Source organism: Astatotilapia calliptera, chromosome 23 (assembly GCF_964374335.1).
Source record: "Astatotilapia calliptera chromosome 23, fAstCal68.1, whole genome shotgun sequence".
NCBI lineage: Eukaryota > Metazoa > Chordata > Actinopteri > Cichliformes > Cichlidae > Astatotilapia > Astatotilapia calliptera.
In genome coordinates this window covers 312,780-330,080 of record NC_137443.1, presented here as the reverse complement: position 1 = coordinate 330,080, position 17,301 = coordinate 312,780, and the positions used below count along the sequence as shown (strand labels likewise).

General features: G+C 43.3%; 3 protein-coding genes across 7 annotated transcripts in view; 1 reads left to right on the top strand and 2 right to left on the bottom strand.

Annotated features, from left to right (window-relative positions):
- usp13 (ubiquitin specific peptidase 13) overlaps window positions 1–7,289 on the bottom strand; it is a 30,790-nt gene extending 23,501 nt beyond the window's left edge. For 3 of the 5 annotated variants that reach the window (XM_026159984.2, XM_026159986.2, XM_026159987.2), the window contains exons 1-5: window positions 6,780–7,234; window positions 4,894–5,019; window positions 2,613–2,676; window positions 1,353–1,474; window positions 599–741 (exon numbers count right to left, since the gene is read on the bottom strand). In XM_026159984.2, coding sequence (XP_026015769.2) covers window positions 599–741; window positions 1,353–1,474; window positions 2,613–2,676; window positions 4,894–5,019; window positions 6,780–6,890 — 566 coding nt within the window. In that variant the 5' untranslated portion in view covers window positions 6,891–7,234. Of the gene's footprint in view, window positions 1–598; window positions 742–1,352; window positions 1,475–2,612; window positions 2,677–4,893; window positions 5,020–6,779 lie in introns of all 5 variants that reach the window. The other 2 variants (XM_026159985.2, XM_080297268.1) reach the window with 2 other exon arrangements.
- Window positions 7,290–8,133: 844 nt separating this feature from the next.
- Window positions 8,134–14,039, bottom strand: ndufb5 (NADH:ubiquinone oxidoreductase subunit B5). The gene is made up of 6 exons (XM_026160003.2): window positions 13,861–14,039; window positions 12,241–12,323; window positions 11,629–11,695; window positions 11,449–11,510; window positions 9,099–9,205; window positions 8,134–8,342 (listed from the first exon to the last, which is right to left on the bottom strand). The coding sequence occupies exons 1-6, from the start codon at window positions 13,976–13,978 to the stop codon at window positions 8,222–8,224; spliced, it is 558 nt and encodes a 185-aa protein (XP_026015788.2). The 5' UTR covers window positions 13,979–14,039; the 3' UTR covers window positions 8,134–8,221.
- mrpl47 (mitochondrial ribosomal protein L47) lies at window positions 14,035–17,275 on the top strand. Its single transcript, XM_026160002.2, has 7 exons — window positions 14,035–14,377; window positions 14,986–15,134; window positions 15,398–15,458; window positions 15,539–15,635; window positions 15,710–15,840; window positions 16,873–16,968; window positions 17,054–17,275. Exons 1-7 carry the CDS (start codon window positions 14,223–14,225, stop codon window positions 17,163–17,165), a joined length of 801 nt encoding a protein of 266 aa, XP_026015787.1. The 5' UTR covers window positions 14,035–14,222; the 3' UTR covers window positions 17,166–17,275.
- The last annotated feature ends 26 nt before the right edge of the window (window positions 17,276–17,301 follow it).

Below are 17,301 nucleotides of genomic sequence, written 5' to 3'. Positions count from 1 at the left end.
TTTCCTCAACAACAGGGGTGAAAGTCGTCGGATTTACAGGTTCTCTCCTGTTCTTTAGTTATCAAAGCAACAGAAACAAAGACTACAAATACAAGACTTTCCTTATATAGAATCATTAAAAACATAGACGTTTACATCCATGCCTATTCAGACACGTATAATAAAGTACGCAGCAAAGCCTTTAATAGGTGGAAACCAAAGATTACTTTGATCAATGAAGTGTCAAATGTGAAATATGGTTCACATTTCGTTTTGGCTTCACTAACGAGGTTTTTGTAGTGTGTGCGTGCCATCATTCTGTTTGCAAACACAATAACCTGAATAAACTGGACTTCTATCCAGAGATGCCTTCAAAGTCAACTTAATGGCTTCGTGGTCAAAAACGGACAAAAACCGTAACTTTGAAACCAGAATTCTGTGGTGTCGTGATTATTGTTGACATACACAAAGTACGTGTCAGATTTGACCTCTGACCTCTTCAAAGTCAGTACATTGATCTGAAGGTCAAAGTGATCATGGTGCTATATAGAGCTGTTGTTTCTTACTGCCGTTATTTGTATTGACAGCATACAGGGAATAACACAGACTTCACTCCGACCTGGGTGGGATCCTGACCCCGTTATCCAGCTGTCTGAGGCTTCTGGCATGCCGAGACACCTGGATCTCCTCCTCCCAGGACTCAGGCTCCTGTTTCTTGTAAGCTGATGGTGCATTGAGTACTGCATCACAGGCGATGGTCACCTGGACGTCAGCAGAGTCAGCGGTCAGTATTTTATTTCAGCAATTATTTTCTTACAACTGAACATAAAAGCTCAGAACCACAGAAAAGAGCCAAAGAGGTCATGCAAGATTTGTGCTTAAAAAAGAAAGTGTGTGCCACGTCACATGACTGATTCAACACCGAAAGAGTTAAGAAAAATCCAGCAGCAAAACACACCTGCTCTTTTATTACACTGTACAATTAAATATTTTCCACGCGGCAACATGAAATCGCACATGCATTAAATAATAAAACAGACGTCGAGGTCGTGCCAAAGCCAAGCTCTAAAAGCCAAACTAACGAATAAATGTGTGAAAAGTCTCTTCTGTGCTCCATGCAAGCAGTAAACACAGAAAACAAGGCACATACAGGTGCACCACATGGTTCCCCGAAATGTTTGCAAAGGTGTACATCTCACAGGTCACCCACCAATCCTCTATAATGAAGTTCGTTTTTGAATTTTCACAGATGTTTTTGAACCTTGAATGTAAAACATATGGATTGAGACCAAATGGTGGCTCTACAAGACAGACGGGGTGGCCACTCAGGGAACCATCAGCGTGCACTGTAACGGTAACACCGACTCACTGACCAGAGCGGGCAACTCCTCAATATTTGGTAAGGGGATCTCGAAGTGGTCTGGAAAAATGACGAGCTTGGCCTCATCCTCGTATTCATAGTCCTCCCCGTTAAAATCACGGTTCAGCTCTAAATCTTTCAGGGAGGAAGCAAACAGTCAGCTGCCACTGAGTTTGTTCTGAAATATCTTTACTTGATGTTCTTTTCTGCTTGAATTTGAGATGATGATTTGTTCCTTTAGTCAGTAGCGGATTTCTAAGGAGCGGGCTTTGATCACCCTCCATACAGAGCATTTGTTTTCCACTGCAGCCTAAACGTGCATAATGACTCAGTGGGAAACAGGATCATAGGTTAACCCTGACAATGCTGTTATGCCTACTGATTGCATGCGACGTCAGCAGCTAGCGCCTTAATTAGATCACTGGACCAACGTGGGGATTATGGCGGATACGTACATAACCGCTGTCACTTCAAGATCTTAAAAGGATAACAGGAAGAACTGCTCCAAAGAAGGAGTCCTCAGGAAGAGGCAGGTAATGGCTGGAGGGCTGATCTAATCTACCCTTCATGGAGTGGAAGGAATTCCTCCGTCAGGAAGGAGGCAGAGTCACCTGGTCCTCTGGGCGCAGCGTCATAGCTGCAGCAGAAGTGTGTCAGCAGCCTGGACGGGAGGTTGACAGGCGGTGGCAGCTGAGAGGCCGGCGACTCTCCCTCTCCGCACCCCCAAAGAGGCGGAGATGAAGGGGAGCGGGCCAGGATTTGATTTAGAACAGTTACCAACCACATTTACAAATAAATGAGCTATATTTAGAGAACAAGATGAAGCGGAGGAAGAAGAGGAGGGGACACATCATGAGGAATATCTGACGCTTTGGGTAAAGGCTGGCAAGAGGGGGCGGCTGGAGGGTCACGACAGAGCAGGAGATGCGTTTCTGACCACATTAACATTAAACCACCAAAACAGTGAATTACTTCTGGAGCTGCACTTTTGCAAACACCAATCAACGAGATTTACTGTTCAGGTATGATTTAGTGCTTTAATCCTGCCTCTGCTGGAGTATAAACAGTTGATTACTCATTTTCCTGTTCTCATGCTACAAAATCCGTAAACATGATCGTCGTTACTCTGGTACATTTAAGTTCTGACGATAGGTCTCGTGGTGAGGAAAGGAGCATTTAGTGAGTTTCTTGTACCAGTGAAGTAAAACCCTGAATGCTTTTACTTATATTCATAAGGCTGTAAACTCTACTTGCACCACTGCCTCGGTCTTACCTAGAAACACTTTTCCATTTCTTCTTCTGGGGATGGCGCCGCCTCCAGCAGCTCCGGTGGCTTTCTGTAGGAAACATCACATTTAAACACCTTTCAGCACCCTGCACAGACATCCAGAATTACTTGAAAAAACACATTTTTATGCCGTGCTAAAGCCAATCCAGATAGTTGTCATTTTATTAGGAATAGATGCTGGACGTTCCAGGTGCCGGGTCAGTTTACAAGGCAAGCGGAAAACCCCGACCATGGCAGGGTCAACATACAGGATGATTAATAAAGTGCTTCAGTACGACAGATACTGTTTACATCATGTGTGGGCCTGTCTTTGCCTGTAGTGTGTGTCATGGTCTTTTTCTGCCTCTGCTGCAATTGTCTCTTCATTGAATGTCGTCAAGTGCGATCAAAAAGGCAGCATGAACACAAAAACAAAGAATAGTAACATTAACATATTTTAGCTTTGACACAGTTATTGAATGGCTTAGGACCGTGAATCTGCAGAATCATCAGTTGGCAGCACAACTCCACAGCGCCACCAACTGGTTTCCTTTCAGTTTGATCAGGTTGGCCTGAATGAGCCTCTCTCGGTGGGTAAACAGGGCAGAAAGACGGAGAATGCTGACACGCTTGAGACCGAGTGGACCCATGGGAAAAAACCCAGCAGACACAGGAGCCTGCAGAATGTGAGCAGCTGTTTGTGGACAGATCCAGGCATTGAAATAGCAGTTCTCTACAAAGCAGAGCAGAAGCCAATTAGAGGCAGCAGCTCTGATCTTTGTCGGTCACCATCCAGTTTTCATAGAAAGACAAAAGTGAAGCATGTTTTGGTTCAGATGTGATACTTTTGCAAAGACTGTTCCCTTAAATGACTCAGCAGCTCTGTGGCTCAGTCTCAACAAAAGCGTAACGTTACAGTCTTTGGACAAAACATCATTAATTGTAATAAAACTCTACAGTAATAAATTCTGTTGTGATATAAATGGGTTCAGTCGTTTCACTTTTGTAATGCTCGTCTTATTGTTGCTTTCCAATTGGAAAATTGTTTTTACTCATGTTTTACTGAAGCACACCTCACTGGTCCAATCTTAAAAACATCACAGCTTGATGAATTGTGGGTTTTAACGGCGTGTTCAGCAAACTAAGAAAAATAGATTTTAATCTCTTTATTACAAGTTAAAGAAATCCTCAACTTTCCACATAATTAGTAGCAAATTACCAAGTTAACTCTTGGAATTTTCCAAACACAAAAACTAGAAAAACGTTCAGTGAGGAAAGTTAGAGGTGAGAAACAGGCCTGAAAACATCAAGTGTTACACACAAACAGGGGGGGGTGTAATGATTTGCAAATGAACCCATAGGGGCCCAGCGGGCGATCGTGGCTCAAGAGTTGGGAGTTCGCCTTGTAATCGGACAGTTGCCGGTTCGAGCCCCGGCTTGGACAGTCTCGGTCGTTGTGTCCTTGGGCGAGACACTTCACCCGTTGCCTACTGGTGGCGCCAGTGTCCGGCAGCCTCGCCTCTGTCAGTGCGCCCCAGGGTGGCTGTGGCTACAATGTAGCTGCCATCACCAGTGTGTGAATGTGTGTGTGAATGGGTGGATGACTGGATGTAGTGTAAGGTGCTTTGGGATCCTTAGGGACTAGAAAAGCGCTATACAAATACATTTACCAAGACGATGCTAACTTGCATCTATTATGCTGCATCAGCCTCTGTGGGAGGAGAGTCTGTGTCCTGAACTGGCCTACCTGCCTGCAGTCCAGCTTCACCAACTGGAAACACTTATTGAAATGAACAATATGACCGAGCAGATGTAGGACCGTGGAGCAACTGGGATGCTGCATCAGACAGGGCCGGGATGACGTTCCTCTCCCAGAACTCAAGCACCTGGCCTACTCGCTCTCCAGACACTTTTTTCATAAACATTTCTCTCAGTTTACATCTGCGATAAAACGCTTTTACAACTTGACACGTTGTGATTATTTTTGTGCGTAAGAAATCTGGATTTAATTTGGTCTTATGTGTTAACAATCATCATTTAAATATATGAATCAATATTCCACACATCACTGGTTTTACTCAGGAGTTGTTTTTTTAGCTTTTCTGTTCGACTCTGTTAAATTCTATTAAATGAATTACCTTTATGTGCTACGGATTCAAACGTGCTCTATAAACAGGATTTGAAAAGCACTTTAGAAACAAAGATGATTTCTGTGCTCTGAATTCTACTTTAGTCTGTATTTACAATCAACGCCCGACAAAGCACATGGAGCAGGTGGAAGACGCACCTCTTTGACGTGCCGTTTGAGGTGCATGTAAACGCTCTGTCCTGTTTTGCGATAATGTCGCTCCACATGTTCTCGACCGAAGCCCAGGAATGTGTTCATACACACATACAGGCCTCCCTCAGACTCCTGCGGAGCAAAACAAACAATAACAATGAGAAAGCACAACTGGCACACTATGAGCACATTTGAAATATTTCTTACCGTGGGAACAATTTCAGGATCTTCTATTTTGCCCAGTTTGCCAAACTCATCACGGTAACATCAAACACAGAGATGTGATTCTGACACTTTCCAAACTCTTTCTCGCTCAAAGAATTATTATTTGCACCAAAAACTTTCCACCTTTCAGCATTTGTGCTGCTGACAAGCATTAGTTTTAATGCAAATGCCTCCTCTGACAGGTCATTTAAGCCAAGGAAAGTAATTGATTATTGTCTCATATTAGGCTTCATACGAGCAACATGATACAACAATTTTATGCTGTTGTTTCTGAAACTGAAAAGCATCCCATTACAGGCAGACTATTTCATTAACAACATGTCTGAGCTCTTGGGAGAATGATTTTTACCTTTAGTAACAGCCCATAAGCTGAGACTGACTTGTGTCATGTCTTTGAGAGAAGAACACAATTCTTTGGTCATCTTGTTATTATCAAAAAATGTCCACGTGAACAGTGACAGACACCTAAACATGCTTTCAAATCTACAATAATCAACCTTTTCCTTTCCTTGACAGTTCACTTCACATGGGAAAACAACACACTTGGAAAATACACCTTCAAAGTTAACCTAAATCTGCGACCAGGCCAGGCCTTATAAACCCCCCGTGATAAACCTTTAAGTGGCCCAGAGTGACATATGAGCCTCAACAGTGCAAGGGTAAAAATAACCCAGTCCTCAGGCCAACATGACAAACTCCAGACAGCTGAGTCACCTTTAAAAACGGGTTCAGTCGAGAAAGCGAGATTTCATTGGGGCAAAGAAATGTTATTTATATCTGTCACAGGTAGGAGGGGTACCTGTGGCAGATACAAAAATGCAGGGTTCAGTTCACGTACAGGAAGAACTGAATCATCAGCGCATGAAACCCCTTAAAGGTTCAAATAAAGTAAAGCAGCAGCTGTGTTCATGATGTCCCTGCTGTCCTATTCACAGAAGAAAAGTAAAATGACAAAAATAAAGCAGAATAAGCATTTTCATATAGCAGAAGCATTAAATCTTTCACTTTTTGACTCATTATAGTCACAGTGTTGCAGAGACACCATGTGACCCCATAAAAGCTACTAAAAACCAAAACAACACCATTAGGGTCTTTAAACGTGTACAAATCCTGTTTGAGAACAGAAACATCACCGTGGACACAGTTCCAGCCAAGCACCACTGACGCACTTTAGGCCATTTTCAGACAAATTACAGACTATAAAAGGCCAAGAGTGGAGCAGTGAACTCAGTGTGCTGCTGCTGGAGGGGGAGCCCAGCTTCAGGCAGGTGTAGGTGTGTGGCTCCGTTTATTGGTCTAACTGGCCTGCGTGTGGACCTCCAGTAGTAGTGGGGTGGTGTGAAGTGGACACAAAGGAAACCCCTTTCATCTCTTTCGCCTGAGACGTAAACACCCTTTAATTGTCTTTTCCCCTCTCAAGCTCGCGGGGACGGTGACCATGGAAACACGCTCATTTACAGCAGATTCACGTGCGCCGCTGAGCTCGTGCAAAACAAGCTGTCAGCTCGCCTGCGACGCACTTTCTCTCCCCAAACAAGCCGCTCGTGTCGCACCGTGTGTGTGTGTGTGTGTGTGTGTGTGTGTGTGTGTGTGTGTGTGTGTGTGTGTGTGTGTGTGTGTGTGTGTGTGTGTGTGTGTGTGTGGAAGGGGGCGACAGGCACACTTACGGGAGAGTCGAAAGAAAAGGCGCACTCGCTCTTGAACACCCGGTCTCCTGTTCTGGGGACCCTGATGGTGGGCATGTATGGGACCAGCAGCTCTCCGAGGTCTGCAGCCATCTTCGCATTCCTGCTTCTCGCACCACAGTGCTGCGGAGCCTCCGGGGCAGCGCCTGTCACAGGAGAGGATGCTATTTTTAAAGCACTCCGTCTCTACATTCCTCCGACCAGGGGGATGTGACGCTGAAAAACATAAAAATAAAATGACCGAGGGGTGGAGGCAGGCAGGCTGCTGCACGGTGCGGCGCAAAGCTAATGTTGTTCTTTTGTGTTTCTATTCTTTTTCCTGTCTCCCATCACACAAAAAAAGAAAAATCTCGGACCTGCGCAGAAATTACATTGCTGCTGTTGGCTGTGGTGACGCCGCTGTGCTGCTCCTGCTCACGGGGATGTTTTACGAGAAGGCCCCTCCCGCCTCTGAGGATGATTCATAAAGCCGCCCACATTTACTACAGCATGTTTCCAGCTTCCAGGATTCAGGAAGTGCGTGATTATGGAGGACACTTTGATTTTTAGTAGCTGCTGCTGATCTTTTATCAATCTGCAGTCGGTTTGTTTAAAAAAGAGAGAGAGCAGGAAATGTCATTGCTCTGCAGGATTTTGCGAATATAATAAGTAAATAAACAAAAAATATACTGCAGATGGCAGATTTTTATTTTTAATATGTGATTTTAAGTCCACTTGTGCTGCGTGTGTCTAAAGAAGCCCTTTGTCCGCATGACCAGGCTAGTCTTGTCTGCAGAGCTCTGCCACCCGGTGGACGCTCGTGTTCATCGCAAGAAAATAAACTATAAACCAACAGGAGACCAACCTTCCTCAGAGATCTGGAAGAATTTACAGTACAAATAAATGTAAGGTGCAATTTGTTTTTAATTGCACTTGGCTGAAGCTTTCTCAGCCCTGGCTAAGCATTTGGATATATCTTGATCTTTGTCAACAGGCCAAGTATATCCTGGACAGGTTGTCAGCTCGATGCCGGGCTGATACAGAGACGGACAACCATAGGAGACTTTTAGAGTCACTAATTAACCCCACTAACTGCACGCGACGGAGAAAATTCAAACTCCTTCATGGAAAAAAAAAATGTAATTATAGATATTATGCACATTTGATTTACTCTTCAACTTGAACTTTATTGGATGATTTCAGCTCAGAAGTATTCACACAAACTGAAGACAGGGGGTCTCAGTGGGTTTCCTGCTCTGACACAAGCTGCCAGTCCCCGATCATCTGTAACTCTGGAATATCATCACGGTAAAGGTGTTTGCTGCATGAACTGAATTAAGACGCTAAAACATGAATATCAGAGTTCGATAGATACTTTATTCACGCAATAAGGGAAAAAATGTACAAACAGTGAGATTGATGTACAGATGACAGAAACATCTGGATTAATGGTCAGGCGATGACTTGGGGCTGTTGTCAATTAGCTCCTTGTTAAGGGTCGGCACTTGAAACCAGGGGCCGTCTCCTTGCTGCCTCATATGGCGACGCACCTCCAGCTGCGTCAGTCTGTGACAACAAAATCATGAATAAAAAGAGGCGGAGAATGTAACACCATGCTTTAGAAATGAGCAACCGGTTAAGTATGGAAGACTAATAATGTACGATGCTCGTAAAATAACAAAGAACTACATTTGTCACAGCTGCAGCACACACACTTAAATTGATTCCTCAAGATTTACCAATCTTATTAAATTTACCAATTTCAATAACCAATCTGCATATTTTTCAGAGAGCGTGTTCTGAAAAAGCCAAAGATGGTTCCCTCATAGGCTCGCCTGCACCTGTTTTCTTTTGGAGAGAGAAGAAAAACAAAAAACTGAGGTTTTCCACATCAGTGGAAGAATGCTATTATCAAGGAATGCAGCTGCTCTGCACGCCCTTTCAGGATCCCTCCCTGCACCAGAACTGCATCATGTTCTGGTGCTTTCCATGACTGGACACACTTAAGAACGGCTGCCGCTTTAGCGTTTGTAGTGAGTTTTCCATGACGGTGGTAGCAAACTGCTGTTTCCCATTTGTGCTGTAAAGCACATTTGTAAACCTCTGTGACAGTTAAAAACTCTCTCTTGGATGCTTCCCTCTGTAAAACTCAATATCAAGACACTGTTGGTTACACTACATAAACAGCTAAACACCAGCTGTAGCACATCAGTGTATCGTGTGGTGTATATGAGCCAAGCAGACACGTCTTCTAAAAGCATTTAAATTCATGTGTTTGTGTTGATGGTGAAGCGCACGAAGCACACTGGCAGTAACACCCACCTCATGTCTGCTTTTTCCTTTTCAATCTGGATCGCAGCCATCATCTTTTCGTAGTCCTTCACTGGGGAATCATAGATGTTCCGTGTGATCCACCTGGTGATGGGGTGCTGAAACAACAGCGCACAAGGATTTTGTGCAAACATAGGACTGTCCCTTTAGTGCAGGCATGTGACATACATTTGTTGCAGTTCAGTGTTATTGTGGTTACAGAGGAGCTTTGGTCAAGTAAACTTTCTTGAGGGGACATTTTTTTATCCTGTTTTAATTCTTAAGCTCAAGATCCGCCTCACCAACAGCTTAAGGTCATAAGGAGCATTTACCAGGCTCTGCCCATGAAAACTCAGAAACCATACACTTTTTTTACAAAGATTATTTTCCTTTGGAGATGCTTTCATGTTGACTGTGGCTGGTGCTGCTGTGCGTTCGTGTCGTCTGGATCGGCTTTGGTGAATGTTTTGGGTTTGGTGTTGACATCTGTCCAGCCTCGCTTGTGGAATATTCCACTCTCACCCAAGGTGGAAGCGTGCCACTTGTGGCTAGGGAAGATTGAGTGCTTTAATGAACTTTGATTCACTGCTTGATCAAAGCTTGTGCGCCAAAACACACTGGAGGGTTTTTTTTTATAGGAATAAAAGCATTTTTAAGAAATAGAGTGCCACTGAGTCCTTTGAAGACTTTGCTTAAAAATTATACCCAGTTTAAAATTAGTTGCTTTCTCCTTATCAGAAGCCTCCTTAGACAGGAGACTAGCATGGCTGCTATTTTTAACTCCTTTCCTGGAAGTCCCGGTCTGTTCCATTGCACTTGTGCATCTGCAGCACATGATGGATCTCCTCCAGTGTGTCACTGCAATAATACTTCAACTCTAACTTCATTTTTGGGAAAAGGACAAAGAGCCAGAATCTAGAAAGTGCAAGGCAGTCGTCAGTGTGTGGACACAGACTGGTACGTGCTACGTACAGACTGCTTGCTCCAAGTCCAGAGATTATACTCTCACCATCTACAAGTCCGCTATGGCCTGCTTGAGTCCCAGTGATGGGACACTGGGCCATGTTGCCACTGTGTGCACCTATGTGTCTATGGAACTGTGCAGGCTGCACTACCGCACCCCCACACCCTCAGAGATGCAGGATTTTGAACTGAGCACTGATAACAAGCCGGACGGTCCCTCTCCTCTTTAGTCTGAAGGATGCTGTGTTCATGTTTTCCAAAAAACTTTGATTTGTCTGACCACAGGACTGTTTCCCCACTTGGCTCCAGTCCATTTTAAACGAGCTTTGTCCTGGATCATGTTCACATACGCCTTGTCTTTACATTATGATGCTTTGACATGCATTTGTTGATGACACGGTGACAGAATTATGACGGTTTATCTCTGACAGGAGCAAACAGGAGGGACACAAAGTAAGGAAGCAGCCCAGGGCAGACGCACACCCAGGCTACTGCAGCCCTTTGGCATACAGGTCGTTTGCACAACCAGGTCAGCTATGCCAGGGCTCCATGTCTGGTTTGAATGCAGAGCAGCCTGAGGGCCTGGAACTGAAGGGCAGCCAATATTGATTTTCTCCTTGTCCCTTTGCCCCAAAAGGAGGTTTCTCCAGAATCTCCAGCTGTGCTGATATTATTTACTGTGAATGATGAGATATTCAGTCTTCTTTGTGGTGAGAAACATTCAGTTTTGTGCAGTTTAGTGAGCCTCTGCTCATCGACACGTCTGAAACGCTGCCTCTCTAACATCATCTTTTTACACACAATCATGTTACTGACCTATTATCAGTTAACTTCATTAGATGTGAATTTCCCCCCAGTTATTTCTTTTTAGTACTGCTTACTTTTCAAGCTTTTTTTTTTTGGCCTCCATCCCATCAGTTTTTTGTTAAACCACGTAGCTCTAATCAAATTCAAAACGATCAAATGTTTTCAAATAATGTTTTCAAATAATTTTGGCCTGTTATAGGATACCTGTCAAAAAATAAAGATGCTGCATTGCACATAATGATGAGCCAGCTCTGCCTCACCGACATAACAGACATTTAATCGAGCAACATAATGACGTGCAAAGCACGCTGTTTCAGTCGAGGCTTCTTTTAACTCTACACTGAACGGGGCCCTCGGAGAGACTTTTACCTGAGGGACCCGTCGTAGCACCTGGGTTTGAAAATGTAACACAACAGTCCCATAAAACACTCACTGGAGGAAAACATGATGTTGGGGGGGGTTAACAATGAATATGCACATATTATGATTACACTTCAAAATAAAATCCGTGAGCATATCCTTCCCTTAATACGAGTTTGAAGCAATGACAGAAAGAAGCACCACAAACAACCAAAGAGACAAAGGGACGCACCTTGTAGTACTCCCAGTGCTCGGGCTCGTAGCCTTCAGGAATTTCAGCCAGCTCTGCCTCACCTACACGACAGACATTTAATCGAGCAACAGAGATATTCATTCCATACGTATTTGAGTAAGTCCTGGAAAATATTAGAAGCCGACTAGAATACACAATAAAACACTTATGCTTACTCACCGATGAAGATATTCACCCCCGTGACGACGATAGCCACTGGAACACCAGTCAGCAAGATGTAAAATTGCTGAGGGAAAAAATGAGAAGAAAAACAAATATATGGCAAATTCAGTTGTTGATGCGTGCAAGTCACCATCCAAAATTAACCAAGTAAGAAATATCTCTTACTTTTTAACTCAGCGAACTGACTTTTTTATTTTTTTAAACCAGCTTAAACAGTATCATGTTGGCCATTTTAGTTTTGATGTATGCACTGCTCTCTGCTGCTGGTGCCTTTGAGCAAGGTGAGTAACACAAATGTGGAAGCTTGTTTTTTGGCTGAGTGTAAGAACATGAACACAAACATTCTTTAAAATAAGAGAGAAAACATGGTTACTATTTAGAAACCTGCACTGTGGGTGAATAATAAACTTCCAACAGTACGTCTGAGCAGTCAAGGAAAATATGTTGAGGGAAAACTTCCTTTGTTACATTTCAATAACAAGATTTTGTTTTGTTCTTTCAAAGGGTGAACACAAACATTATATTATAATGATACAGCAAAGTTAACAGAGAGCACTTCTGCAGTGTATGTACGTGAGCTTGGTGGATGTGATGGTGCTCTGCACTTACCAATAGGCGCAGAAATCTCCTGTCATAGTAGTCAGAGGGTTTGATGACAAACAGTCTCTTTCCGTGACCCCAACGGACCACAACTGCAAAACAGGGCACAGTTACTATCATGATGCCTGTGATTGGTTATAGTGAGCACGCACGCTGCCTCTTCAGTTGCATGGAGGCTCTGTCCAGTGTACCAAGTATCTCTATAATGTATTACAAATGCAAAGTCTATGACCTACCACTACATCATGATTAGGTGGGTGGAGCTTGTATTTTGTGTTGTTTTTCTAGCAGGCTTAGATGTTTTACATGGTTGACACGTTTGCCCCATCTCCCTTGTTGAAGAGACGTTGTTTCTAATGGTGGCTGCCCGATTGAGTTTAGTGCTATAATTACATATTCATATAATTGGACTACAAAAACTCAGATTATGATTACGTTTCACTGCAACAATAAATAATCCCAGATTATTTTTGCAATAATGGCAGTCATCCATTACTGCGGACATCTTCTTAGTAATAATCTTTGGTTTGACCATATGGGCAAAAATCAAGAATGACCATCACTGCAGCTCTTCAAATGTGTATTCGTGTGGCTGTTCCCTTTAGAGGTTGCCACAGCAGATCGTCTCCCTCCTTCACTACATCCACAAATCTTCTCAGCGGCCTTCCCTTTTATCTGCCTTTGCAAAACAAATCCACTACCTCTCCTCTGTAATTGTCCAAACCATCTCAGCCTTGCTTCTCTAACTTTGTCTCCAAAGCGCTCAGCCTGAGCTCATGTGCTCATTTCTAACCTTGTCCATCATGGTCACTCCCAATGAAAGTCTGAGCATCTTTAACTGTGCCACCTGCAAATCTGCCTTCTGTCTTTTTGTCCATACATAATAGCAGACCTCACTACAGCCTTGTAAACATTTATTTTCGCTCTTGCAAAGTATTGCATGAACTGTTTAAAACAGGGGTAGGGAACTCCAGGCCTCGAGAACCGATGTCCGGCAGGTTTTAGATGTGTCCTTGAGCCAACAAAGCTGATTTAAAGGGCTAAATTAGCTCCTCAACATGTCTTGAAGTTCTGCAGAGGCCTGGTAATGAACTAATCATTTGATTCAAGTGTGGTGACCCAGGGTGAGATCTAAAACCTGCAGGACACCAGCTCTCGAGGACTGACGGTCCCTACCCCTGGTTTAAAGGGTGTCCCACTGAGTCAGGTGGCTTTACTGAAACCTTATAATTTAAGGATATTAAAGAACATGTCGCTATTAAAAACATGGTGAAACGCCTTTAGATAAAACTGCAGACCATAGCACTGCATGCAACAAGCAGATTTATGTTAAGCGTTGACACAGAGATGACAAACTATCATTCAAACCCTGTAACCCAACTAATGTTTACTAAATACGCACCGCTTACTGCAATGAAAAGGCAGAGGTTGAAACTGGAGGATAAACAGTGGCGTATATAAACAGTACATATGTATACGGAGCTATAATAAAGTCACTGTCTTCCTTTATTGACACCAGGACACACGTTAACAGCTAGCTCATGTTAGCAAGCTAACAAGGTCATGAGAAAAGACAAGCAGCCTTCCGGTCAGTCGTCTCATTTTTTAAACGACTGGGTTGTGTCTTACCTTTATCTGTGCGGGGGATTGCTCGAGTGAGTAAATTAGCCGCAGTATTTCCAGATTTCAGAGGACTCAGTCTGGCTGCAAAAGCAGCAACAGACCTGAGAACGCTCGTGCCCACCATCGTTACTTTGGGAGGACGGCCCAGCAACACGAACTGTGATTGGCCGTTAAGCGAATAAGCGAATCATATTTGATAAGAGCACAGGTGTAATTTATTTTCAACTGAAATGTTATACGGGGTTTTATTATTAAATTAATATTATAATAATGTATTTAGCACCATAAAATTATTTAAAAATATATCTTTCTTCTTTTTTCTTTCTTTTTCTTTTTAAGAAAAAGAGACAAAATGCATTCTGGGTAATATGGGAAGCGCTACATCAAAAATGGCGGCGTCCTCATCCGCAGGACGCGTTTTGACTCTTTGCAAGCAGTTTCAAAATGTCTTTAGGATATCCTCAGCGACAAACGCGCGACAGGGCGCTGTTAGTTCGGCCAAATGCCAGACTTCTCTTCTCAGGTAAGAGATCAGTTTAATGCATTCCCCAAAACGGAACAATAATGTGGGTTAACAACGACACATTCAAAGCTGTCGGTCAACAGCTCAGCAGTCCCTGTTTGCGCAAAGATGCCAGTGATTGTTTACAGCAAAGTCAAAGAGACAGGTTTTCTTTATTACGGTGAGGTAGAAACCCCGAGTTCCCATGTTGATGTACTCAGTGGACATTTATGGTTTTATGGCTGTATTTAAGACTGAAGTGAGATTTTGACTGCTGTGATCGTGGGGTCTCCATTATGTCCCATCAATACACAGCTGTTAACTATACGTGTGAAAAGTAAGTCACAGCCTAAAGACCAACTGACAGGTCAGTGATGTTTTAGGACAGAAGAGGCTCCAAAGAACTTCAAATGATCCAAAGTCTTATTTGACGTTAAAGAGCTTAACACCAAAAATATCTGCCTGGGATTAAACCAGAAAGTGCTGAAATGTAACACTTAAATTTCAAGATGGAATTCCCTGAATTCAGTTTTTGTTGTTTGGGGGTTTTTTTAATTGCGGAAAAATAATTTACCTGCTTCGGCATTTGTTATCAGGCTTACTGTGTGCACTTTCTTCATGTTCAACAGGGAGAAGTCTCCCATTGTCACCCCATCCTGGAGCAATCCCATCAGCTCTCCAGGTCAGTATCGAGCTCTGCACACAACCATCAGCAGGAGAGGACTAGAGGAGTTCTTTGATTCACCTGAGAACTGGGGAGAGGCCAATGTGAAGTCAGGTAAAATATTACAGCACGCAAAGAGAACATTGTCTGCAGGTTTGATTGTAGTTTGAATCAACCTGAATATGTTCATTTTATTTGCACCTGAATGTCGATCAGTGTAAACACAATCTGCTAAACACTATTTATCAGCACAATTTGTTAAAAAGTATAGTAAATACTGTTTAACAAATTGTTTGTGGTCAGATGTGTGAGTTTAGAGTGACATGATCATTTTACTATTGCACTAACGAGGTTGTTATAACTTCTTGCACTATTAGGCGCACCGTGGACTGCCAAACAACTGAGAACAAAGAGCAACGAGGACTTGCACAAACTCTGGTGAGCTGTGTGGAAATGAAGCGTCTCAGTGGAAACATTTAAAACATTTAGCGGCGTGTAACCCTCTGATTGTGTCTCAGGTATGTCCTGCTGAAAGAAAAGAACATGCTGCTCACACTTGAACAGGAAGCAAAAAGGCAGAGGGTCCAGATGCCAAGTCCAGAAAGACTAAGAAAGGTTCGTCTCATGCTGAGCTGATAGCTGACACGATGTAGGTGCCAATGATTATATGAAGCTTTCTCCCCTCCCAGGTTGAGCGGTCCATGATCAGGCTAGAGACGGTGGCGAAGGAGAGAGAGAGTGCACTGCGTCTGCTGCAAACAGGACAAGAGAAAGGCCGACCAGGAGCCTGGAGGAGGAACATATTTGGATATGTGTACTGGTGAGGGCAGTCTTGCATATCAGACCTACATGGGAAAAAGATATGTCATACCTTTATCATATGGTGATGGGGAAACGGCCTGTTTGCAGGACATAGTAGGTCCATATAAACACATGTGGTCCAAGCTTTGTTACACATATTTCATTCTCAGATTGAGCCTGAAAAATATTATCAGTGTTTTCTTGGATTGAAAAATAAAATAAAGAGTATTTACCAAGAAACCAGTTTAAGCTGCTTTCAGCTCTGCGATATGCTGCTTGATCCTGCTGGAAGCAGTCATCAGAAGATCAGCATATTGTTGTTATAAAGGGATGAAATGATCAACAACTATACTCAGCTAGGCTGTGGCATTTAAATAGCCCCCACACATCATACCACCACCACCATCAGCCTGAACTGTTGATCCGAGGCAGGATGGATCCAGGATTTCATGTTGTTTATACCAAATTTGGACTATTGTCTGAATGTTGCAGCAGAAATGAAATCTCATCAGACCAAACAATCTTTTTCCAATCTTCTGTTGCCCGGTGCTGGTGAGCCCTTGTGAATTGTAGCCTCAGTTTCCTGTCTGACAGGAGCGGCAATCCATGCGGTCTGCTGCTGCTGTGGCCCACCTGATCCTAGGTTCGACATATTGCGTGTTCAGATATGCTCTTCTGTATGCCTTGGTTCTAACATGTGGTGATTTGAGTTACTGTTTCCTTCCTATTGGCTTGAAACAGCCTATCAGTTCTCCCCTGAAACCACCAGGCTATTGTTTGGACAGAGAACTGCCACTCATTGGACAAATTTTCAGCAGTTTTGAACTACTTGGAGCAGCCAATCTGGCACTAACAACCACGTCACGTTCATCTTAACCTTGCCGCAATGCGATTGGCTTAAAGCGCTTCGAGTGCTCAGAGTAGAAAAGCACCACGTAAGCACCCGTCCATAGTTGTGGTAATGAGCAGCTGAACCGATTCATCCTTGGCAAAGCTAATTTGAGACTTTTATTGGACGCCCTGTAATCTCATTGATTTATTTCCTCCACAGGTATCGATTCAAAGAGTATGCTATTCCCTGGTACATGAACAGACGATACAAGCGCAAGAGGTTCTACACACCCAAGTTTGTTGAACCACATATAAGGTAAGACCAGTGTATGCAATATCATGTACATTTTTAAGTACGTGATACTTTTCTTACAAAGGATTTTACTTCCTTTCTCCTTCAGGCTGCGTATTGAGAATTACCTTCGGGAAAGGGCAAGGAATGAAAACTTAAAGAAGAGACGTCTCACCAAGTTACAGGAGAGGTTCCCCCAGATTAAAGCTCCTGCATCCTGAAAATGTGGATCTGACTAGTGTGAATCAGCTCATCAAATAGCCATGGATGGACTGAAACTGTTGTATGACCACCTTTCATGTGATCTCAAAGATAAATTATGTAAGATGGCTCTAAAGTGTGCCGCTCTCTCTATTT